Here is a 26,081-nt window from a genome sequence, read left to right on the forward strand (position 1 = left end):
CTAATTGCAAGGTGAAATTAATGATTTTTTTCTCCTCCGTCTTGTGGAAGACAAAGATAAATTGAGTCCTTCACAGGCTCAGCATCCAAAACCCAAATCAAGAGCCTGAGTGCAGTGGCCTGGAGCATCTTTGGCCCAGCAGAGGACAGGGCAGGGTATTTGCTCATCATCTGTCCTAGGGGCCCAGTGGCTCCCCTTTTTCCCCGTGTCACACACACACCTTAGCATCCATCACTGCGCCGGTGGGATAAAACCTCATGTGGGTCCAAGGAGGCTTTTAGGAGGTGAAGAAACCCTTTTGAAGGACATGATGGGGAGCATTGGGTTAGCTCCCAGCACCTTGACTCAGTGATCCCAATGTTCCCACAGCACTCCGCACCTGCTGGCACCTCCCCGGGCGAGGGAGACTGCGCCACTGCCACCAAGGGCCCCACGGACGCCTAGGTTGGAGGAGGGCAGGCGAAATGGCCTCGGTCTTCCGGAGCGAGGAGATGAGCCTGATGCAGCTCTTTCTGCAGGTGGAAGCTGCCTACTGCTGCGTGGCCGAGCTCGGGGAGCTGGGTCTGGTCCAGTTCAGAGACGTGAGTAGTGCCCAGCTAGCACGCTGAGCTGCGGGAGATGCGCGCTGGGGTGTGCTTGTCCTTCCCTCACAGCACTTGGGGAAGGTGCGCCTGCAGGGTGGTCAAAAAGCCCATGGAGACAGCGGGACTTCTCCAAAGCTGATCTGAAAGCCGGTCACCATGCTGAGGCCCAACCTGTTCCTGAGTCCTCATCCAGTGCTCTGCACGCTCTGTGCACAACCTTAGGACGATTCCCTCCACCACCAGAAAACAGGGGTCTCTCCATGACAATCCATCTATGACCGCTGCTGTCACAGCAAGACTGGGTGGAAATGAGCCTGACTGTAAGGCCATAATGTCCTTGGCCCTAAGGAAACCCACGGTATTGCCCTGCCTCTAGGAATCTGTAAGATGCAGCGGTGTTGGCTGTCTGCACCGAAGGCGTTCGTTCTGTGCTGATGTTAAAAATGAGCGCAGCAGCGTGCAGCCTCCAGCCCCAGGCTTGTTTTCCCTCCTGTTTTTAGCTGAATGTGAATGTGAACAGCTTCCAGAGAAAGTTTGTGAATGAAGTGAGAAGGTGCGAATCCTTGGAGAGGATCCTGCGTAAGTAAACGCTTGTCAAATGCAATCGGCTTTCCGCCAACTGCTGGTGTGGGATTTATTTCTTTGTTAAGTGCTCTCACACTGTGGACCAGAATTAGTGGCAAAATGGTGATGTTTTCATCTGAGCTCCTGGAAATGTTTTGCATGCGTCAGCTAATTACCGCTTCACCCCATATGGGCAATAAATCGTTGCCCCTGTTTTGAAAACTGAACTGAAAGGAGGTTAATTAGCTTATATAAAATCACAAGATAAGTCTGGGGCTGGGCAGGAGGCTAATCCAGATAAACAGGCTTTTACACCAATGTGCCAGCCGTTGGCATATGCTTCCTGTGGCCAAGCGCTTCAGCCTGGGGACAAATCCTTAAAACCTGAGCAACAGAGCTTGTGGCACCTGCTCTCCTATGGACGTGTGTCCTGTGACCTCTGCGCTCCCCCCACCACAACACTGGTGCCCACCATAGCCGCTGTGGCAAGGACAGCACTTGCCATCGCTAGAGTGGAGGAGCGAAGCCTGAGCTTGCTGTGCGCCTTATTCAGTGCCCCAAGCAAGGGGTGCCGTGCCGGCTATTTGTGCCAGGGCTGAGGACTGTCCAGGGCAAGGGGGTGGGAGCGGGCACCACAGCTTCAGGAGAAACAGCATCCTCACTGAGAAGGGAGGCTGCTGGGTGTCCAGCTCTTGATGGTTGTGTATGTGCACTGGGATGATGGCCCTTGTGTATCACTGCCCCTTGTCCCACCTCCATGTGATGCCTCAGTCCTGACAGGGGGTTTAGCAGCAGCTGGTGACCAGGATGATGCAGCAGGGATGACTCTGTATCAAGACCTCTGTGTCCTTTCCTTGCAGGTTTTCTGGAAAATGAGATGGAAGACAATGTTGAGATAGTCAAACTGGAAAAGTACCCAGAGACCCCCTTGCCCCGGGAAATGATTGATATGGAGGTACAGAATTTGGAGCGGGCCAAGGAGAGAGAGAAGGGGATGTGCATCGGGATGTCCGTGCAATGTGCTCGATACAGCCCTCCCCTGCAAGGAAGGACGCGGTAGCTGAGGCTGGTACAGCTCTCCCTGCCTGTGGAGGTGCTCCCTGAGTCGCTCTCTCAGCAGTCAGCTTAAGGCTGGTCTTACTGCATGTTCCTAAAGGAGCCCAGTCTTTTTGCCATCCCCTGTGAAACATCCCTCTGGTCCCACATATTAATGGAACGGTATCACTATCACAGAATGCCCCAAGCATTCTGTAGGAGACAATAAGATGATTTTTGGTGAATAACCAGGAAAGCTGATGTTAGAACTGGCTTCACTGCATAGAAACCCCAGAGCTGTCTGTCCTGGTGGGAGTATGGTTGTGATATAGTAATATGGGGCCTGACACAAATATTTGTCCCGTGCTTTTGGATGTGCAAGGGATGCTTTACTCTAGCCCAGCTGGAAGCTAAGTTTACCAACAGGGTAGTTTTTAAATGCTGCACATGTAGGTGACTAGGAAGAAAAATCATGCTTTCCAAGGGCTTCAGCTTCACAAGGAAGGTGGTTGCCTGCTGTGTTCCTGGACCCACATCCTCACCTAATTTTTGGCCTATAGCTAATGAACCTAAGCTAATGGCCTTGTTGTAGGCTGCTTTTGTAGTCAGTACACTGACAGCCAGTCCACCTGGGGTCTGAGATGTCCTGCAGGGAACCACAGAGGTGCCAAGACAGGCTGAGATACCTACACCAGGCACCCACTTACCTGCCTGAGCTTCAGTCGGGTAAGTCAGAACTCCAATGCCAGAAGAGGACAAAGCACCCAGTAGAGAATGTGGCAATGGGAAAAGAAGGCATTGGTATTAATTAATATCATCCTACAAACTCAGTGTTTGTTGAAGTGCTCATTGAATATTTCTGTATTCCCTCTTGAAAAAAACCAACCATCTATTTTTGTTTGAGATTTGGTATCAGCTTGTTAAAGGGCCATTGGTCTGCTTCAGAGTTTTTCTGGATGTGCTTGGACCCTAAACAGACAGTGCTGGAGAAACTTGAAGCCGAGCTGCTGGAAGCCAACCAGAACCAGCAAACGCTGAAGCAAAACTTCCTTGAGCTAACGGAGCTCAAACATCTGCTGAAGAAAACCCAGGACTTCTTTGAGGTGAGAGGCCTCTTTGCTCTTCCAACAGAGATGTGAAATGTCCTAAAAATACTGACATTTTCATTCAGTGTGTGTTGCAGTTACTGATTTTTAATCAAAAGCCAGTGGTCTTTTCCACAAGCCAGTAAGATACGTTTGCAAAAGCACCTCAGTCACTTTGGAGCCTGCATCGCTCCGTGAGTCAGTGGGTCTCAAGAACTTGGTTCCCAGATCTCTTTGAAAATTACATTTATGCTTTTCAGTTGCTAAGATATAGTTTACCTTTTTTTTTTTTTTCCCTTTTGGTCTAAATCCCTGCAGAAAGCTACCTTTGGGAGAAAAATGTCAGAAGAAAAATGTGAAAATAGTTTTCAAACTGGCAATGCTGAATAGTTTTTAAAACTAATGTTTTCCAGGCAGAAACCAATCTGCCAGATGATTTCTTCAGTGAAGACACATCTGGACTGCTGGAGCTGAGAAGCACTCCTGCCGCTGCAGCTGCCAAGCTGGGGTGTGTATTGGTGATGGCCTCCAGCTTGGACAGGCTTCCCACCTGCACTGCATTGCTGTGACACTGGCACACCTCCTTCCGCTTCTTAGCAGAGGTTGCTCACCAGCCTCTTCAGCATAGCTGTTTAATGAAGACGAAAGAGTGACTGTCCTCTGAAGTTATCATCAAGCTATGGTCAGGTCATGGGTCAGTGGGACAAATGGACTTTTACTTCCAGGCCACCAATTCCAGTGACCCCTTAGTAGGTACTGACTGAAAATGGTTTTCTTATGGCATCTCACCTGTGGCTTCTGGACTCAGGCATCTGGCTACCACCCTGGTCCTCAGAGATGGATGTCTAACCACAGCAAAAAGCCATGGGACTGCTTGCACTGGGCTTTGTCTGCAATAGAAAAGGGCATTGAGGGTGAGAGTTAGGGAGCGGAAACACCATCATGCATATTGCTGATGGTAGTTTGGTGGACAGCATAGACTCAAACAGCTTTCCCTTGTGTTTACATCAGCTAGGTGTGGTGAAACTTGCTGATGGTGTTCTTCCAGGCTGGTGTTTTTAGCTGCTCATGCTGGTATTTCTGAAGTCCTGCTCAACTCTTTTATGAGCAAAGCATATGCCTGCAGAGGGCTTGCCTTGGGGGTGTATACCAGCATGTCATGCTGAACTTCAAAGGTTTGGTCTGGTGCTTTCTGGGAAGAGGAAAACAGGAGGGAGTAAAGATAAACCAGCACTTCAAAATTGCTACCTCTTACCTCTGTCATTCAGGCACTCTCTGTTCGTGTGACTTTAAGCATCTCCATTTCTAGCCAGAATTGTCTCTTCTCCTTTTCCTGTTGATCTGGGGAGGACTTACAATGTTTTAAAGAAAGAAAAACAGGATAAAGTCAGTAGATTGAGTTAAGAGCCAGGCTTGAGCAAGGAGGTCTTACCTGGAAGTGCCTATAGCAGCAGCAGAGCCCTGGCTATCACGGACTAGAAAACAAGAGATTGTAAAATCATGTGTGTTACAGATCCTAAAAGACTTAGAATGGGCTTGTAATTTATTTATCTTTTAATTCTGCTCAGATTCACAGCAGGGGTAATAAAGAGGGAAAGGATGATACCCTTTGAGCGTTTACTGTGGCGGGCCTGCAGGGGAAACATCTACTTGAGGTACACCGAAATGGACACCCCCCTGGAGGACCCTGTGACGGTAGGTACTGACCTGTTTTTGCTTCATGCTGCTCCTCGTGCATGCCTGCAACCTGCAGAAACTGAGCTGGTGCCCTGGCCATGCTGCAGCACCGGCTGCCTCGCCAGAGCTGGGTGTCTGAAAGCAGCCTGTAGAAGAAAGGTGGGAAAGTCTGACGATGGGAGAAGATTTTTTGACATTGCTTTCCCTTTTTGCCGTTATCAAGGTGGCTTCTTAACCCTGGTTAAGGTGTGTGTGAGTCCTAGCAGGGTGGCTGTGTTAGGGGGACCACTGGGGAGGTGGGCTATGGCTGTCCTCACCTGGGGCTGGAGGGTTGATTCCCCTTGGTGTCTCTCAGGTGAGCCCTGTGCCCCGGCAGACCTCCTGTCCCCTGCCTCTCCGCTCCACATTGCTCCTTCCCCCATAACCCAGAGCTGCCACATGTGCCTGGTCCCTGAAGCAGCATCTAGGGAAAACATTGCTGCTGGAAAACTGGGGCTGGGGGAAAAGAACAACCCAGTGAAGAGGCTGCTGAAAAAACCCACCACCTTTTCCACACTGGACTCTTTCCTTCGGGTGCTTTAAATTCTGCTTGAATTGCATTGCAGAGAGAAGAGGTGAAGAAGAACGTGTTCATTATCTTCTATCAAGGAGAGCAGCTTAAACAGAAAATCAAGAAGATTTGTGATGGGTAAGGCAGACTGGTGGGCAAGCCACAGTGACTCCCACAGTGGTGTTTACCTGTCAGCCTGGGCTGGCTGAATTTGGAGCCGGAGATTAGGTCTCCGTGTCCCTGCTGTCAGCTCTGCTGACAAGCTCCCGTCTGCTCCTCAGCTCTGCTGCTGCTAATCATGAACGATATCTGTCACCTTGACACTTGGAAATTTAGGTCCTAAATTTGCCAAAGTGACTTGAAGATATTGGGAGCTTCATTTGCTAGGATTTTAACATGGGACATCTTAAAGGGGACTGGTTTTTAAGAAATACTCAGCATTTCCCCTGAAAACCAGGGGCCCTAGCTGGGGCACTTAGAACACAGTAATCCCCAAACTGCTTTCAAGCCTTCCTGCATTTCAGTGTAAAAGGATGATGCTGTAGTTCATTCAAGCCTTTCCCAAGGCCTTTGTGTAATCAGAGACAGAGCCCAGGAGAGAAATGAAAGCTTCATACAGCCTGACTTGTTTCCACCCTGTTAAGCATCTTGAAAAGATAATTCAGGTCGAATATTTTGTTACTCTTTCATAACACTGATGACCGATGGGCTTTGTTGCAGTGTAAATCAGATTTGACGAGGGGATCTGTCTGCTGTCACTGAATCCATCTCAGGTATAGCCCCTCAGCCAAGCGGGGCCAGCCAAGCGCCTGCAGGCTGCCGAAGGTCGCAGGGAGGGGGTGAGCAATGGCTCTTACTTGACATGTGCACCCAGGGCAGGTCTTTCCCTACATCCTGCCTGTAATCAGAATAGAAGCAGGAAGGTCAGTTCATCCAGCTGGCAGAACTGACCTCGGTCCCATGAAGGGATAGACCCCTGCGGACTATTAGGAATTCCTGCACTAGAAATGGGGCCCTCCAAGATGCCTTCTCTAGGCAGTGGAGGGCAATGCTTATTCTGAGAGAAATTCAGCCCTCCTGAGGTGGGTATCTCTCTCTATAAAGCAGCCAAGGGGGCATGGAAAGCTGGGGGAAGACTCCCAGGTCTCAGTCCCTCATTTCTGATCCTGAACCTCAGACATGGAGGGATTTTTGCCATTGCCACTGTGCAGGATCAGTCTGCTGCTGCCGGTGGTCTTGGAGCTTTTGGCGAGTCTCATTCTCTTTCTGGATTACAATTTCCTGCTTATGTCCCATTTCTTTGCCTCCTTTTAGACGCTGTTCAGTACCCTTCTGCACTCATGGGCAGTAGCTGGTGGTGAACGCTTCCCATTGCATTTGCCCTTGTGCCAACTCAAAATGTATGGCCTTGCACGTTGCCAGGCCATACATTTCGAGTTGGCTGGGGCTGCCCGGAGTGCTGCAGGTGCTTCATTTTGGAGGATTTTTTTTTTCCCTGCAGCACTTTAAATTCCCTGCAATCAAAAGCCCAATACTTTTTTCCAGGGTGGGAGTAAAAGAACAGGCAATGCGATGCCTGTCAGCATTTTTGTTATTGATTGAATCCAGAATCTTCCAAACTGGAGGCACGAGCTTCTGCAGCGGAGTGCAGCCGGAAGCATGGGGCCAGGCAGCACTGGGAGTGTGAGCAGATCCCTGCAGGGTGGGCCATGATGGGCAAAGTTGTTATGAGCTGGTGGCATGTATGTGGTGGTAGGTTTATAGAAAGGAACTTAGACTGGTTTCTCTCAGCCTCTTGTAACTGAAGGAAAGCATACCTACCTAAGACAAATTCACAGGATGTCCTTTGCGGTGCTACTGCACTGGTTTTTGTTTAAATCAGGCTACACCTGAAATTGTCCTTTATGTCTTTTCTTCCTCCCTTTCACATTTTTTGCTTGCTAATATGCATGTATATACAGATGTTTTGCTGAGTGGCAGTTTTTAAAATGTATTAATCCCATGACTCTCCTTCTGTGCTCTGTGGGCCATCAGCCATCGCTGGTACAAAGGTCAAGACATTTTGGTCTGGTCCATCTTTAAGGCAGGGTTATCTATACCTAAAGCAGATGTCATTCCAGCTGCAGCAGGACATTTCTGCTTAGCACTAAGTCATCATTCATGACAAGTAAATATCCTGCAAAAATCATGGGACTGGTATAAGCCAGTCTCCTGCAAGGCAGGCTAAGATTTGTTTGCAGAGCAGTGTGCCTCAGGTTACACTTGCAGTCCCTGCTTGATTCTAATTGGTAACATTAGTCTGCCAATTTCATGAGCATTAAGTCCATGCACAAATTTATTAGTGAAAGGTGTAGAGGGAGCAGGGAGGAGGAAAATGTAAAAATTTTTCTTTTCCTCCTTTTCTTGCGGCTGCCTCAGTGCTAATGTGAATACTAAACTGGGTTTATCAATGTAAGGATTCCCTGCTGAATTCTCCTGGAGCTTTCAGAGATGTCTGTGCCATTAGGGCAAAGCTGATACTCAGTATGCAAAATGGCTGTTAAAAGATCAAAGCAACACTGCTGCAATAACGTTATTGGAAACGGGGGAACTGTACGGCATGGAGGAATAAGCTTTCAAGTTTGATTAAAAATCCTTATTAAGGATGAACTAAGAGCTGTGAAGAATAAGAAGATGGAAATAATTAGGTAGGGTGAATAACCTTTGGAAACGAATACCAGGTGTTGAGTGAGGAGAGATTCAATTCTGGAAGGGGAAGTTTAGCTGAAGAGCGCGTGCTGTCATTACACACAGCTCTGGGCTGATCTCTAGGAAACTGCTGTGTGTTTTGTTCAATTTGCAACTGTCCTCACTTGTGTGTGTGCTGGAACTGATTTTGGAGAGCAGGTGGTGATATATTCTGTGCTCAGACAAAGCCAGAACGTGATGCTGATCTGTATACAGAGCATGCACGTTTTTGTCTCTTAAACAGGGATATAGACCCCTGTGACCCTGTTACACCTTCTTTTAATTCATCTCACGTGCAGAAAGGCAGCCCTTCCATAACCCTAACTCAGCAGAACTCCACTGCAGGGTGGTGGAAGTGTGTTGCCTTAGGTGGGCAGAAGATCTCCACTCTGTAAAGAGGAGTGATCTCTTCCTGCAGACCTGTTGGGGCAATATTGAAGGACGACATTTATAATGCCCTTGAAGCGGCAGGGCTGGCACAAGCGCTAGATATCACTGAACAAACCGAGTAGGAAAAAATGGAGGGATCTCTGCTATTTTAGTTACTGCAGCACCTCAGCTCAGTTAAAGCTTGTAGGCGCAGAGCCTTGCAGCGGTGCGCCTCGTGATCTGCGAGGTCCCAGTGGGAACTCCTTGTGCCTGCTCTTCGTGCACGAAGTACACTCTGGGACTTGTTTTGCAGGCAGGACAGGTAGCTGTACACTTTTCAGAAAGACATGCAACTTTTTTATTTCTAATTGGCTGTTTTGGGTTCATAGAGTGGCTTTACAACAGGGCAGTGGAGAAGGTCATGTTGCATACTATAGATGAAGCAGTATACAACACCTGCATGGAGATAAGACCTTCGCTCACACAGTAGGAGCCCACGTTAGTCCTTATTATACCACATTAAACAAACCAGCTGAATCTCCCAGATACAGCCTTGGGGGTAAGCTTATAAAAGCATTTATACTGGCCTGGCCACATGTAAGCTGACATAACAGATACCACCCTCAGGTGTTTAAAAAACTTCACCCATCCTTCCCTTGCTCCCAAGCTGTCTAGCCAAACAGATGGTCCAGAAGCCAAGAGCCGGCTGTATGGTCATTCTCCTTTTGTTTTATCCTGGAAATACAGCCGTTTCTTTTGGTGTTTGTTTTTTTTTTTTTAAACAGGGTTATTTACTTACACAGGGGGCACGCAGGCAGGCTGTTTCCTTGCTGTGCAGCAGTAGCTGGGCTGATGCCTTCCCCCAGTGACTGCGAGAGGGTAGTGCAGAGGCAGGGACTGGTTGCTTCTCCAGCCTCAGTGCAAGAGGGCCATCTGTTGGCTACCGTGCAAGAGGGCCATCTGTTGGCTACCGTGCTAGCGGGGCTGCCTTGGCCCGGGTGGGCTTTGTGGCTTTTGCAGTTCCAGCAGCTTCCCCAGGCGTTAGCAGGGCATCCGTACTGTGGGCATAGGGGAGGTGCCTGTGTATTAGTGCTGAGCACTGTATAATGTCACGTACCTTGTAGCACCTGAGACAGGGAGTGGTTTTTTCTTTTTTTAGCTAGACCAGGCAAAAGGATCCTTTTTCTCATGAAGAGATACACGCACCTTTTTAGACCTTTCTGGGAGACCAGGCACAACTCTGTAGTATGTAAGAAGAGTATACTACCGGGTGAGGAATGAAGTCTGGTTTCATCACTTTTGAGCTGAGAAATGTCCAGAGGAAGAAAAAGTCAGTCAAATAAATGGTGTTTCTCACTTCTCTCTTACTGAGGCTAGATTTCGTGCCACAGTCTATCCCTGTCCAGAGGCTGCCACTGAGCGCCGAGAAATACTTGATGGAGTCAATACAAGGATTGAGGATTTAAACATGGTAAGTGGCAGCGGCTTTACTGGGGCCTGAACCTTGCAAGTGGGACCTGCCCAGATATTTGTCCTGTCTGAAACCCTGTGGCCATGGCCAGATCCCAGGCTTGTTTTGGGAGCTGGCTGTGCAGAGATGGCTGGGGGCTGGGGATGAAGCCGCCAGCCCAGGAGCAGTCCTCCTGCCTGTTGGGGAGGCCAGTGGCTGTGCTCTGCTCTGCCCATTTATACCTGCTAGGACCTGCTGAGGGACAGCCTCCCATGTGAGGGGCTTGAAGACTACTTGCTGCTGTTGGCTGTGCAGAGGTCAGAGCTTTAGACCATATGATATGGGGCTATAGGGTGGGATCTAAGGTCATCAGCAGGCTGCAGGTATCATCACCAAATTGCACATTACGCAGGCTGTCCAAAATGGTTTCCTCTAGCTCTTACAGCATGGTTTCCCTCAGCAGCTCACAAAGTTGTTCAGTCACAAGTGTGGTACAACTATACTAGGCTCAGAGAGGACTCTGAAGATGTTTTTTTAAATATTTAAATTAGGTTTTCTTTACTGAGGAAATTGATCTTGGGGCACCACAAGCAATGGAAAGCTGAGGCTGCTGTTCTAGAAGTACAAGTAGACCTCTGTATTGTCACACATGACAGTCAGTCAGTCACAAGGCAGGAGGCAATTGTACATCCACATACTGTATCAGGACTTCATGCCTTTTGGAAGGACTCCTGCCTGTGACCTTTGTATTGTCACACATGACAGTCAGTGGGTCCCAAAGCAGGAGGAAATAGACACCCTGTTTGCCTGAGGTGACCCATCTGGTAGTTGACATCCTGCTGTCACCCCTCTCTGTGGATGCCCGTGACTGCCAAGCCTGCACACAAGTCTGCGTCCAAACTGACTTTCACTCCTGAGCATCATGGGCAGCTAGGCTTCTTCAGCGACTGCAGACCACACAGGTTATCTTCCTAACACCTTATCTCCATTGCTCACTTATGCAGCAGCACTATGGTGGCCACATCATGCATGGAGGTCCCACCAGGGCCATGAGCTGTAGCTCTAGCAGGGCAGGCATGCTCGTGGACGTGATGTGCCCCAAGTTCGTGCACAGAGCTGCCTACAGAAGATGGCAGGGTGGGAGCACATAGTGAGATGTGACCAGTCTCTAAGCAACTGGGTAAGGAGCCAAGTCCACAGCTCAGTAAATCCTGATGGTCTCCTCTATACTTACAGAGGCTCAGGACCATGCAAGGAGAGACCTTAGCAAACAGCATTGTGCACCTGGTGTCAAGTGCTCCTGTGTCCAGACCTCCACACACTGCCCTCCAGGATACCCTACACATTCATATGAATTGCTTTCTTTCCACAACCCTCTTCCACCTGCCTTCCCCAAATAACTGCAGAGTAGACCACGCCACCTATGCCTTCCTGTCTCGAGCGCTGCCCATGCTGTGCTTACAGGTGATAACCCAAACTGAGTCCCACCGCCAGCGACTGCTGCATGAGGCAGCAGCCAACTTGTGGTCCTGGGGGATCAAAGTGAAGAAAATCAAGGCCATCTACCACATCCTGAATTGCTGTAACATCGATGTCACCCAGCAGTGCGTCATTGCAGAGATCTGGTTCCCAGTGGCTGATGCTGGCCGGATAAAAAGAGCTCTCCATCAGGGAATGGTAAGAGACCAACATTTTGGGTCCCTGAAGCTCTCACCCAAACTGCATTGTTTATATGTAGAGCATATGTTCAGACTTCTGTCTGTTATACATAAAGCTGGGCTCCTTTTTCTGTTTTAATTAAAGTTGAGGTTGTTGCATGATCACTTGTCCTCGGGGAGTTTAAGGTCAGCATTAAATCTTAGCAGGTTTGTGATCGACCCACAAGAGTCAGCAGTGCTGGCAGCTTTCCCTGAACAAATCAATAGCACAGAAAACGGAAAAATCTGGATATTAGAAAAACGTTGAGATATAGCATTCTTGAGCCCAGCTTTCACGTTGCTGCCCGTGCATGTTTGGACACAGACCTTAGTGCTGTGGGACTCATTCCTCTCCGCTAGCCACCCTGACTGTGTCTGTCCTTGTCGCTGGGTTTGCAGGAGCGCAGTGGCTCTATTATTGCCCCTATCCTGACCGCCGTACACACCAGGATGTCACCACCCACCTTCAACAGGACCAACAAGTTCACAGCTGGATTTCAGAACATTGTGGATGCGTATGGTGTGGGCAACTACAGGGAGATGAACCCAGGTGAGAAACGCTCAGCTACCTGCACCTGGCTTGCTGGAGCCAAAGCGAAGCCTTTGAGCTCCATCATCCTAAAACATGCATTCATTGCGGATTGAGAAATGTGAACCATATTTTCTGCTGGTAAACCTGGTACTGTTTGGTGCATAGGCATGGATTTTCTCAGGCAAAGAATTTGGCTGTCAGTCTTCAGTGATTGATCATGGCAGGAAAAATGAGCTACACAAATACAGGATGGGGAACAAATGGTGAGGCAGCAGCACTGAGGAAAAGACCTAAGCTCACAAGGCAAATATAAGTTGAGCTTATTGTGCTGAGGCAAAAAAAACCCCAAGAGAACCTGAGAAAAGTGTGAAACACTCGTCTCAAGGAGAGCACTGAGAAACCTAGAGTCTTTCTGGTGGTAAAGCTCGTTCTGCCCTAGATCTGATTGCCTGGTGAGTAGGGGAGGGGTTGTGGAGGCCTTTAAAGGCAGCAGCTGTGAGAAATGGTCTGGTGGGGTGGACTGCTTCTCTGCAACTGTGTCTTTTTGTTTAGGAGGAGATGAGCTTCTTGTCCTTTCCTTCCTGCAGCTCCATACACTATCATTACCTTCCCCTTCTTGTTTGCGGTGATGTTTGGGGATTGTGGCCATGGCGCTGTCATGCTGGGCTTTGCACTCTGGATGGTCATTAATGAGAAGAGTCTTCTTGCCCAGAAAAGCACTAATGAGGTGAGTACCAGGGAACTGGTGCACCCTCTCAGGCTAGGAAAAGGCTCATCATCCCCATTTGATAAAAGGGGGCACCCAGCCTCCCTAAGACTGAGTGGAGATCCTTCGAAGATGCTTATGAGGCAGAGATTTGGCAAGTAATTCTGCCTACTTCTACACAGAGACCTGGATGGGCCCAAGCGACCTGGAGTTTCCTATGAATAATTGTATATACATAGACTAGTACAATCATGTCTCCTGTTTGCCGAGGCCCACCATTTGATGGGACTGCAGGTACTTTGGTCACTGGCAGTGCCTTCTCCCCCTGCAGATCTGGAACACCTTTTTCAGTGGGCGCTACCTGATCCTGCTCATGGGCATATTCTCCATGTATACTGGTTTCATCTACAATGACTGCTTCTCCAAATCCTTCAACATCTTTGGCTCTTCCTGGCATATCATCCCCATGTTTAAAAATAGCACTTGGAAGTAAGTGGCTAAATGTGGGAAACAAGTGAAAACACACCGAATGGAGCACATAGGCTTTGAAAGAAAGACACAGTGACTGCCTGTGTGGGGAAGGGAAGAACTCCCTGCTGTGGATGCAGTCATGAATGAACCAGAGGTTTTGTCTGACACACACAGGCAAACTCACTATTGAAATGGAAATGTAGAGTCCCCGGGAACACGCCTGTTTGTTCCGGCACTGATGTGCATGAAAATCTGCAGGTGTCCGGGACTGATGCATAGAGACTTATCAGTGTGATGGAGACTGTCATTGTGTAGGACCCATTTACGCACACACATACACGCACACAAGCCCAGGATAACAGTTCACAGAAAGGCTAGAGTCAGTGACAGATATCATGTGGTAGTCCTCAGCACATCTCGCATAAATATACCGTAGGCTTATACAGTGAGATTAAGCTGCAAAGGACATTTCCCTTTTCTCTTGTAGTAAGGACGTGCTTCTGGACAATACAGTGCTGCAGCTGGATCCAGCAGTCCCAGGAGTCTACTCTGGAAATCCATATCCATTTGGAATAGATCCGGTAATTAAATTAGATTGCTCTAAAATAATTTGTATTTCAATCCTGTTTCTACATATCAGGTACATCAGTAGCTCCCCGCTCTCTCTCCTGAAGCCCTTCTCTTCACTTCTTGCTCTTTGCCTGTTCTTTACATAGTCGTTGTGATGTTTTTCTTTGGCAATCAAGGATATATATTGCTGATAGTTTTGCACAAGCAGCAGCAAAATGGTAAGCAGGAACGAACTTCCATTTTGCTGGAGAGTGGTCTTGTGCTGCAGTCTCTGCTCTGTCACCAGTCTCCCGGACTCAGTTTCCCTACTTGAGTACTTAACCCATTCCAGAGCTACCTCACAAGTTTGAAGGCAAAGTCCTGATTTCCATGCAGTCTGTCGTACGAAGTGTGAAGTAAATGCCAGTATTAGTTAACTTATCCACATTTTCTTCTCTGTATCCTATTTCCCTTTTCTTGCCGTTCTCTCTTTATCACGCATTGAAATGTAGTTGTTAACATCAAGCTTTCCTGTTTCAATCTTCGTATTAGCCAATTAACCTCTGTTCTGCTGGATGCACTCTCATTTCAGTTGGTCACACAAAGAAACACTGTTTTCCCCTGGTTTGCAGAGACATTGACCCTGTAGTAAGTTTTTCACAAACCCAGCTCTAAAGCTCTGCCCAGGACGTAGGCAGTCTAGTTCAGGAAGTCACGACAAGAGGAAGCTGAATTTTCTGTACATTGCCCTGACACATCCCTAATTTAGGTTAACCTACGCTAGCCCCTGTTCCACCCTGGCTGCTGCCTGCTCCAGAGGCTGGGAGCCCTGGCTGGGAGGGAGGGAGGAATGGCTGAACAAGTGCGGGCAGGGAAGCGGTGGACTGGAAAGCACCAGCCCCCGCGTGGCCCTCTCTGTGGAAATTATCCGTGTCATCTGCCCAGAAGGATGGATGGCTCTTTGCATTTTGCAAGTACTGGCAGAATGGTTGAGGTGTACCTTGGAAAAGAAAGAGTAACCCTGAGATGAGGAGGCTAGGAAGTCTCTTCCATAGCCATAGAAGAGGCAAAGCATGTCGGACAAAGGCACATAAGCTAATGTTTTGCCTTCCAAATAATCCTGTCTTCCTCCTTTCTGTTCAGCTACTATACTTAGAGTCTAAAAAGAGGTATCTATTTACCATCTCTGAGGTCAGAAGGCTTTGGGGTTTAGGAAGTTTTAGGAGAAAGGAGAAGCAACCCTGAAGCTCTGTAGAATAAAAAAGGCAGGACTGACAAGAGGTATATGGTTACTGTCCTAACACAACTGAAAAGTTAGTGCAGAGAGGCAGGTGATAATCTGATCTCCATGGCCAAAGAGCTGGAATGAGCTTTTTTTTGTTCAAACAAAAAGTTTGAACATGTTCTGCCCTCGGTACTTGTCTGGTGAAGGTGAAACAAATTTCTGTAGCAGCAGGAGGGATTTTCTCATGCTTTTCCACCTCTGCTAAAGGAGATGACTCAGACTAAGGGCAAGGAATGACACTGAAAAGATCTAGGTTCTGCTACCAGCCTTTGTGTTGGTTTCTGGAGCACTGAAACAAAGTCACTACATTGTTTTAAATCCCTGTTATTTCCTCTGTTAAATGAGGATAATACTTTGTACCTTTTAGATTAGAAGCTTGGCAGAGTGAAAAACATTGTAAGGAACATCTAGATTTCCGTTGCTTGTTATCTTCTTACTAGAACTGGTAGGAGTAAATTGGTGGTGTCAAAGCAACAACTTTCACAAATCTGTTATTGATCAAACACCTGCAAATCTTGTTCTTCTGTCTTTCTCTGCTCCTTTCCCCAAAGATCTGGAATGTTGCATCGAACAAGCTGACTTTCCTGAACTCCTACAAAATGAAGATGTCGGTTGTCATTGGGATTGTGCATATGATTTTTGGTGTGATACTCAGTGTCTTCAACCACATGTAAGTTTGTTTCGCCCAAGCTGTTGCTGCAGCACACAAGTCCTCATCGCTAGTGTCCTTCATTCAGAGAAAGCCTCATATCTCGGACTGATGACTTGAATTGTGTCCTTTCCCCAGTCCCCAGAAATGCCCCGTACACTGACTGACTCACGCCACTGTTGGTACAGAGTGCTGAGTCCAATGGCCAGAAGGACAGCCATCACATCGCAGATATTCTCTTGCATAAACTCTCTTTTTCGCTTTCTCTCTTATATTCTTGATTCTGCAGAAATACTGAAGTACACTAAATTAAAAATATATAGCACCTCCCACTATTGGTAATTTTTGTCTTTGGCCTAATCCAAAGCACACTGGAATCTTACACAGTGTGTGTGCATGCGTTTCACCTGACTTAGTGGGCTTTTGGTCAGGATCTGTGGATGTGCATGTCTATATCTCTGCCTCTATCTTTTGCAACAAAAATTAAGAAATGGTGATAGAGTGGGCGGGCTGACACTACTGTCTTGAGAGAGTCTCCAAAGCTGGAAGGTGTGTAGTGACGTTCAAGGACGGAAAGTGTTTGTAGATGACAGAGAAGAGGACTGCCCCTACAGAATTGATTCTACACCTGGTTCTGACCTTCCTCAGCATATAATGCTTAACTTTGTAAATTAGCCATTTTTTGACAATCGGCTTTTATTTCAATGTAGTAATGAGGTGCTAAGATACTGGTGGGTCAAAACCAAAAACCTGAAGAGAATCAGTATGACAAAGCTTTTGTATTTAAATAATGGCTTTCATTGATAAAGACTGCAATTATACACTTCTTTCTTGGCTAGTGATTGTTGTATGTTTCTTACGTTATTTTCTGAAGACTAAGTAGTGTACAGTACTGACATACTTGGGTGCAACCTTGTATTAATACCTAGTCTATTAATTGTACTTATCTTTCCTGATTCTTTCCAGCTACTTCAAGAAATACATAAACATTATCCTTCAGTTCATTCCAGAGATGATTTTTATTGTCTCTCTTTTTGGCTACCTGGTCTTCATGATTATTTTCAAATGGTGCCATTTTGATGTCCACTCATCCCAGAGTGCACCAAGCATCCTCATCCACTTCATCAATATGTTTCTGTTCAATTACAGTGACGCTTCAAATGCTCCATTATATCTGCATCAGGTATGGATCAAGCAGCTCGAATCCACTGTAGCTCGTTTTGGATTTGCAGTGGGTGTTGTGGAGAGTGGGCATAAAGATGGGGAACAGGCTCAGAAGCTCAATCACAAGTGCCAGTCACAAGAGAAGTTTGTTCTTCTGGTATTGCGTTGGCCTTGTAGACAGGTAGGACAGAGAAGCTATCAATCAGTGATGCAGAGGAAACCTCATTCTTAGTGTCATCCTTACAAGAATGATGATGCAATTTAAGATACTTTTGGGGAAAAAAAGAAAGAAGGGTGATTAGAGATGCAAAGCTGGGTATTGCAGATGTGCTGTCCTGAAGTCTGGGCATGATGCTAGAGACAAAGCAAGCCTCTCCTTTACTTGATAATTTCTTATTTCTTCTTTGGAAAACTTGAAAACTTTATATTTTCAGCTAAAACCAGAAGTAGGTAGAGGATTTTCTGGCAGCTTTTTGTCAGAAATCTCTCCTCTGGGGAGTTCACTTAAAAAAAAAACAAAAGCAAAAAAAATCTCCCCTAAGAGAAAACTTATTTTAAAGTAATCTCTATTTATTTGCTCAGAACATGGGGTTGTTTTTTTTTCTTGCTTGATTTTACATCAGTAGCATCAATGAAGAATATGTGAGAAAATGCTGCCTCCAGCCACATGTATGCATCTACATCTATACAGTTGCACACTCTGGCACTTCAACATGAGCTCAGTTTTAGAGCTGCTGGTGAGTCAGAGTTAGTAGAGATCCCTGATCAGTTCCAAGTAACTGCGTTAAGGCTGCAGGGGAGTTTGGGAAAACACAGTTTTCCCAGCCTTCAAAAAGTCTCTAGGTAACGTTTTGCTTTGTAACAACACAAAGCCTTTCCAAGACGGTATTTTTTTTTTCATATTCCTATCTCCCTACCCCACCAGTAACTGTGCTATCCACCTGGGTAGCCTGAATGCAAATATTGTATGAGACCAACCATAAAGTGATCAGAAATCTGAGCCAGCTTTAAAAAATGCAAAAGTTGTAGTTTGGGGTTTTCTTTGTTTGGGGTTTTTTTTTGTTTTTCTTCAAGTACAAACAGTTATGTTAGGACAGCAATAGGGGTGGCACTGCAACAAGAACACCTTATACTGTGGGGGCAATATGTTATCAAACCTAAGTTAAGGGGATTCAATTCCCTTCTGGAATTGCAAATGTAGAGCAAATCCTGGATTCCATGCTTTCTGGGGAAGACTTGAATGACTTAGCTCTTACTGCAGCATTTCTACGTTGATCAAAGCAAGGCAGACTGACTGTCTCACCCAGCAGTTAGGACATTCACTTGGAACACTGGAGAGCCAGGTTCAAGTCAATAACATTGAGTTTTGGCAAATTAACCCTTTCCAACATGAAAGCCTTTCATCTCCAAGTCTCCAACCATCTCTAGCTGGCAGTGCTTTCTGGAGCCTTAAGCAGTATACATTTATTTTCATGTCCTTACAACAGAGGAGACTCAACTGATAGAGGGAGTATATCTGTTATATAAAAAAATACTGTTTTATAGAACCAGGTTTCTAACCATAAATGTAGTCAGCTAAAGGAAGTAAAGTAATTTTTTGCTCTTCTTGTTGTTTTGCCTTTTAGAAAGAAGTGCAGAGTTTCTTGGTCATATTTGCTCTGATTGCTGTTCCCTGGATGCTCCTAATTAAACCTTTCATCCTCCGAGCCAACCACCAGAAAGCGCAGCGCATGGTAAGGGATGTGGATCGGGCAAGGGGGATTCAGTACAGCGAAGGCAAAGCTGAGGAGACAGACCCCAAAAACTGTTTGCAGTGATCTAATTCTGCTTTTCTCTGATCTCAGAGTTTCTCCAGTGATGTCAAACTGTGCTTTACAGCACATGCACCAATAGCATGTGTATGGTCATTTGGCTGAGCCATCTAAATGGGAAGCAGGAGCTTTGCTCGCAAGGCCATACCCTATTTGTTGGGAGAGGAGTTAAGCTGACACTGAGCTCTTTCAAGTGTCATATCCAAAACCAGAGAAGGTTTAGAAAGGCTGAAGTGCTGGTAGAGCCAGAGAAGGTTTAGAAAGACTGAAGTGCTGATAAAGCCAAGAGAGAGCGAAGACCTCAGTTGCCAGTCCACAACCACCACTAACCACTTGTTGGCTGCTCTGTAGGAAGGGGGCATCTGCAATACTCCTGGCCTTGGAGACATCAACACTGCTTGGAGGAGAGGCTTGATTTAAAAGCTGTTGCCTGCTTTCCAGCAGTGCTTTCTTCCCTAAGTGATTGCCTTCACATTAACAGAGCTCTCCTTCCCATGGGCTTTGCGGTTTGCCCAGCTCTTCAGCACGTAACTGTGTCAGCTGCAGTTTCCCAGTTGTTCATTAATTCTCTCCTTTATTACGCTAGCAGGACTTTAGTTGTCTGTCAGGATTTACTTCTCTTTATAGTCAGAGTTAGTGCCTGGAGTACCTTTTATAGGGCACAGATGTTTCCATTTGAAGAAAGAGATGCTGGTTGTGCTGTGTGACCTTTTCCAACCCAGTCACTTCTGACCTATAACTGAAAGCCAGGTCCCTGGGAGACCTTTGCAGCCCTACTTCTGCGCTGTAATTTCTTATTTTGTTGTTCTTCTGGGATTTGGATGAAAGCTTGACATGGCTGACTCCATCTCCTGCTTTTATGCTAGCAACATCTGACAGCTTTTCCCCACCTCCTATTATGCCCCTGTATTTCTGTTCCTAATTTTCGTATGTTAGCTGTCTGATCACATCTTACATTTACCCAGATTTATATGTTTGCAACAAAGCCTGTTCTCTATGCTGACATTCAGGTAAAGCAAAGATAAAGCGGGTGTGACAATTACTACTGCCGCAATAGAAAACAATATGTTATCATGAGACCTTGCCCATGAAACCTGCTGGAGGCTATAAAGAGTGACAGGGCAGAACCTGACAGAAACCACGAGGTCCGTATTTGGTTATATTGTATAATAAATGGGACTGTTATAGTCATATAATGTAGGGCTATTCTTGTGCTGTGCTGCCATTTCTGGATTGAGGCTCAGATCAGGTTGTTCAGGCCTCTAGAAAAGCTCTGTAAAGAATGATTACAGAGGAAAATGGGTTGTCATGAGGTTTTTGTCAATGTAAAATGAATCAAGAGATCTGAATTGTATTTCTGTCTGTATCCCAGGAACTGTGTGACCTTCATCAAGTCACTTGATCCTTTCAGGCTCCATTTCCCTTTCACTTGATGCTAATTCCTTTGATTTTCACCCATCTAATTGAATTCATCAGCTTTAATGTGCCTCAGTTTTCTCATTTGCCAAAAGTGATGGATCTTCTCATGGTGGGTATAAAGGGTGCATTGTGAGACTAGAAACTAGCTCTAAATTAGTTGGAATCACTGGAAAATGCTCTAGGATGGAAAATATTTAAGTATTAGCCATTCAGCAGGAGTACTCAGTGTCTGGGGCCCATGATGACTGACTGTTGTTGAAATTGTCCTCATGTTCATGATATAGTCCTCCATATGTTACCCATCATGAGGTTATTGACAGAGTTCTGTGCCATGGTCTGCTTCATTTTGGTATCAACTTGTAGCATGACATCAAAGACATACTACATTTTGTTTCTGAAAGATTCGGTCTCAAGCCATCTCGGGAAACCCTGGAGGTGAAAATGAGGTAGATGTCCCAGAGGCCAGTCACTCCAAGAAAGCTTCCCAGGGAGACCACAGTGGTGGCCATGGAGGACATGACAATGATGATGAAGAGGTAAGAAAATGTGGGCAGAAAATTATTCAGACACACACAATAGCAGAAGACACGAAATCAAGCAGAAGGCTTTTGCAGAGTTGCCAGCCCTTCTTTATAACAAGATACCAAGACACACTGTTGCAACAGTTTGTATTTCCAAACAGAGTAAGCTTTGAATTTTCATAGAATGAGTTCCTCTAAATTTTTCCTTTAGTTTTGCCTGGTGAGGGCAGTCATCCTTACAAACCTCAAGCTTTTACAAACTTCACACTTTTGTTTCCCCAGGGAGGGTTGTTTCACTTCTACATTGCACCCAGAGAAGGTCAAGCCTTCTCCAAGAGTCAGTGAGTTCTCCTTCCTTTAAATTGTGAAGCAGCACTGAAAAGTTGGCAGCCTGCAGTCTTGGCTAGGGAGAAAAGTCTTCCTTTGGCAGATATTGTCAAGGGCTTCTGCAGTATGCAGGAACACAGTTTAAAAAGTGACAAAAGTGTTTGTAGCAGTTGGAAGTACCAACAATATTGAGTGTGGATATGGCTGACTGTTCCCAGTCACAGGGAATCTTCACAGTCTTAGAAGATATGCTTATTCAGTGATATCTCCCAAAATGCACATGCCAATAGGTAGATAGTCTGAAGAACCCTATTTTATATAAGAATTTCTGTCTCTACAAGAAATCACAAAGATTGGTAGCAATTGGATTGCCATCTTATTCCAGATTTGAAATTGTAAGATGGGAATATGAGCTGGTTTCTGAACATTGGCTTTTCACTGGAATTGTATTTCTCCAGGGAGAATGTACAGGAAGATCATAGAGAACTGACAACTTTCAAAGCAGTCTTTTTATCTGGGAACTATCTGTGTGTTGCTGAGGACATATCAAGGAAAAGGGAGGAGTATGAAGAGCCTTTGGTGGAGTGTTGCTCTGTTAACCAGGAAGCCCTGAACTAAGAACTAATAAAATGCGTTTGGTTTTATGTTTTTTCAGTTCAATTTTGGAGACACATTTGTCCACCAAGCTATCCATACCATTGAATACTGCCTTGGCTGCATCTCCAACACAGCATCCTACTTGCGGCTCTGGGCGCTGAGCTTAGCCCATGCACGTGAGTGATTGACTACCTGTTAGTTACCTCACCAGCAACTCCATGCCAATCGCTACTTCTGCCGGTGTTCGAATATGGCTGTGAATTTCTCCATGAAATCAAAGTTCTCCTTGTGGACGTTTGTATTTCAGAATGTTTTGCTTCAGGTCAGATCAATCCGAGCATTTCATGGTGGCCTTCTCATTTTTTAGTGGTGATCTCTGGCAGCTGTATATCAGGCAGCTCCTGACTGCATTTGCTGGCTGGGACCTGTTTCCCACGTTGCTCTGTAGCTGCCCTTCTGGAATAGTCCTCATGGCATGTGGCGTGGTGGGAGGTGCAGTCCAAATGGGTAGTCCAGTCCACAGAGTATGGGAACCATAGCTTCATTTCCCAGGAGGCACTTGCTATAGCCTTAGGGTATGCAGATGAATGTTAAAATGACTTGAAACAGTTATTTTGATTTGGTTCAGCAAACTAGAAAGAAAAGTTTTGGTTCAAGAACTCCTGAAACTTGTCATTTTCACTGGGATTTTTCCCAGCAACATTTAGTGGAACCTCACATTCCATAAGAAATGTACAGCATTTCAATGTCTTTTGTCTTGATTTAAGATAAAAACAAATGCTCATACACTAGAAATTGCCTCAGGCTGGAACTTCAGATTTTCAACAACTCTAATTTTTCGGAAATGTTTTTTATTAATATTGCTGTACTGCCTCTGGCTAACAGTTGTGCCTGCCCTAAAGAATTGGGCACACAAAAAAGGAAAACAAAAGGGGGGGCATGCCATGGACTGACAGGGATGAGCTGTACTTCTTGGCAGAGAAATGAGCTTAGTAGGAGTCGAGTGGAAGCTAGTACACATTAGCTTTACATGGAGGACACGTATCTAAATAAAATAAAATAAACCAACTAAAAAGCTTAGCTAAGGGCAGTCCTATGTGTTATGTCAGAATTCTGCCTGGAAAACCACCATATTCCTTTGCAGTCTTACAAACTGGCACTGACAGGAGTATTTTTTCCTGAGGGCAGCTGTTGCAAAGGGATCCCTTGCATCTGTTGTCACCTAAAGTAACAGGTCATTGAATCTATAGTCTGAATATGGCTCGAGGACCAATGACTGGCAAGATGGAAAATAAGGCTGAACTGGTGGCTGGAGCATCTGGATGGAGAAGAGCTGGGCTAAGTCCCTGCCTTGCCTGTATGACAAGGAAAATTGCTCAGTCCTGAATCTATCCAGTGTGATTGGGGTAGTTATGTTAGGAGTATGGTCTTGCATTGACAGGACATGTCAGATATACCAGTGCTGTGAATGTTGATAAAAACCTGTGCAAGAAAAAAAATCTTTAAGAGCGTGCAAGCAACCTAAACATTAATACAGCCAGCCTTGAGTGGGACCAACCAGTTGTCCTTTTTTTTTCCACCACAGCTTCTCCATGACACCCTAAGAGAAGTGGTTTGGAGAACAAATGGAAATTACATGTCTCCTGTGGGTCTTAGCTAGCATCAGTCAGTACAGCTTGTAACCTAATCTACACATGTATTGACTCTATCAATCAATCATGTTCACTGGGATTTAGCAGCAGGTAGTCCTAGAAGGCTCGGGGTACTGTCTATCTGCCATGTTAAAGAGGTGCAAATTAAACCAATGACTGTATCATGCCAGGGTAACAGCAGTCTTGGTAGTGTGCTCACATGGTCTTGTGATACAAAGCCAAGCCAAAACAGCACCATCAGCTTCTAAGACAGTGAAGAGGATCCATGGAAAACAATCTGCATCCACTTTCCTTCCCTGGTCATCGTGGAGAGGCAGGGTGGCCATACATGATTACTGTCATGTACATTTTATCCTAGGCCAGCTCATCCAACTGGGAAAAATGGGTGAGCTGCCAGACTGCACACTGTGTCTGTCTACGGCTGTTGCTCAGCACTGTGTTCCCTTTATTTCCTTTTGCAGAACTGTCAGAGGTCCTTTGGACCATGGTGATGCACAACGGGTTCAACAACAGTGGCTGGGCAGGCCTCATTGTCATCTTCATAATCTTTGCGGCATTTGCAGTGCTGACGGTAGCCATCCTGCTTGTCATGGAGGGGCTCTCAGCCTTTCTGCATGCCTTGCGTCTGCACTGGTAGGTGGTGTGCTCTTTGGGAGCTTTTTCCAAAGCAGTCTTTGGGATGGATCAGGCTGTGGAAGCAGATGGCCACACCAGCCGGTGTTAGACATGCTGTGCTAGTACCTATGCATTAGGACATCAGTCCCCCTTGGCAAATGAAGCGAGGGAGACTCCTCCAAAGGGAGGTCAGAGCTCCCTGCTCCACCTCTGAGCGGCTCCCTGGAGCAACCTGCTTGTCCTCCTGAGCCTGCGGAGACTGTGGGCATGTCTGGCAAATGGCAACCTGCAGCTCTGCCCCGGTAAACATGCAGAGCCACCAAAGCCACCTTGACCTGCATGATAAGGCCTGAAGGCACAGCCACACCACTGGTTGTGTATCCCACCCAGGGTTACCATCCAATAAGCCAGCTGGGGACTACCTACTGCAGCAAGACTTCAGCCAGGGCTGCAAAACCTGCTGAAAACCTGGGTCAGCACTTGTGCCATTAGCCCAGGTTGAGCTCCAGGCAGTTTTGGCTTTGTAGCAAACGAGTTCCAAGTTAGCTCGTGTCTGCCTTAACTACACATCAGTCCAGGCAAGGACAGCAGTGTGGACGCACCATCAGGCTAGCATGTAAAGCAAGACCAAGGTAACAAATTGCCCCTCACCACCACCATAACTTGGCATCCTGCCTGAGGCACCCAAGCTGTGGCCTTTTTCACCATGTAACGTCCCACCAAAAATCACAAACACTGCCAAGGCAAACCGTGGTGCAGTTGCTTGTCATTGTGCAGGGAGGGGGAGAAGTCTGTCTCATCTCCCACCAGAGCGTGCAACCAGCAGGTGGTTATCCCAGCTCTCAGAGCTGCTAAAAGCAGTTTAGCGGACAGGCAAGACTGGCCTGCTGACTGGCCTCACGAGGAGCAATTCCAGACTGACTGATGGAAAGTGCTGGGTCGCTCCCTGGGCTGCCTGTGTCTCACTGCTGGCTCCAGAAGGAGCCCATGTTCCCCGCTCAGAGGCCACCATCTCTCGTGGTCTCCCTTTTCCCGTGGGTGCCACGTTTCAGCCTCTTGGCTGACCGTAGGTCCTGCCCGCAGGCAGCACTGACACCCCCCCCTCTGCTCCTCCCCAGGGTGGAGTTCCAGAACAAGTTCTACGTGGGAGCTGGGTACAAATTTTCTCCGTTCTCCTTCAAGCACATCATCGATGGCACTGCAGAAGAGTGAAGCCAGTGCATCGCTGCTTCGCTCCTCAGATCAGGCTCTATTTTCTTGTGGTCGCTCACCCACAGAGAAGGGTATATGGGTGAAACAGAATGGGATGTGGCCCTTGAAAGAAGAGCAGCTGTAGATGAAAATGTCCTAGCTGCATTCGCATATACTGCTGTATCAGCTGAGAGCTGAACTACATTGGCCAGGCTGGCTGGACCCTTGACTGAGTATCTCCACCGATGTCTTTGCCAAGTACCTGGTCCTCAGCATTTGATCGGGTCATCTGCCTACTGCTTGGTTGAAGAGGAGATGCGGCTTTTGAATTAAATTGGTTATTAATAATCAACTCGCATGTGTTTTGCTCCATTTACTGCCTTGTCTTTGTGGCATATTTCTTTCTGAGGAAAATATGTTTTGGCTGTTTTTTCAAGCTGTGGTTGATCATATGACAACGATTAAGTCCCTTATAAGATTGCAGCCCTTCATTTAGCACACAATGCAAAACAGCTCAAAGACAGATCATATTGCAGGCTTGCAATTTTCTACATGCTTTACTACAACAACCCTCTTTTTATCTGATTTGCTCCAGGGCTTGACAGCACTGGATTATAGACGTTTGCACACGTCATCGCTTAACAAAAGCGTTAGTTTTGAGCTGTGTAAAGAAAAGAGTGTGCCAGTTTCCACATTGTCAGCCAATTTATTTCTCTATTGACTTGTTTCTCACTGGAGACTTAAGATGACTCCCCCTGTGTCTTTTTCAAGACGGGTTGTTAAAGCAGACTGTGTAGAAATGCTAATACCTAATGAACAGAAAGAAGAGAGGAATCAAAACAGTTGAGACAAAT

General features: G+C 46.5%; 1 protein-coding gene across 2 annotated transcripts; it reads left to right on the forward strand.

The window, feature by feature from the left end:
- Nucleotides 1–455: 455 nt before the first annotated feature.
- Nucleotides 456–25,248, forward strand: ATP6V0A4 (ATPase H+ transporting V0 subunit a4). Of its 2 annotated transcripts, XM_072849571.1 has the most exons (20): nt 456–581; nt 1,085–1,163; nt 2,009–2,103; nt 3,161–3,286; nt 3,682–3,776; nt 4,837–4,963; nt 5,551–5,633; nt 9,969–10,062; nt 11,506–11,718; nt 12,138–12,288; nt 12,858–12,997; nt 13,308–13,465; nt 13,935–14,028; nt 15,833–15,951; nt 16,897–17,113; nt 18,720–18,827; nt 20,726–20,860; nt 21,828–21,945; nt 23,883–24,054; nt 25,155–25,248. In XM_072849571.1, exons 1-20 carry the CDS (start codon nt 465–467, stop codon nt 25,246–25,248), a joined length of 2,535 nt encoding a protein of 844 aa, XP_072705672.1. In that variant the 5' UTR covers nt 456–464. The 2 variants fall into 2 exon arrangements, with proteins under 2 accessions (XP_072705672.1, XP_072705661.1); XM_072849560.1 differs by lacking the exon at nt 20,726–20,860 and having other exon boundaries at nt 465–581.
- Nucleotides 25,249–26,081: the final 833 nt, after the last annotated feature.

This window comes from Ciconia boyciana, chromosome 1 (genome assembly GCF_034638445.1).
Source record: "Ciconia boyciana chromosome 1, ASM3463844v1, whole genome shotgun sequence".
Taxonomy (NCBI): domain Eukaryota; kingdom Metazoa; phylum Chordata; class Aves; order Ciconiiformes; family Ciconiidae; genus Ciconia; species Ciconia boyciana.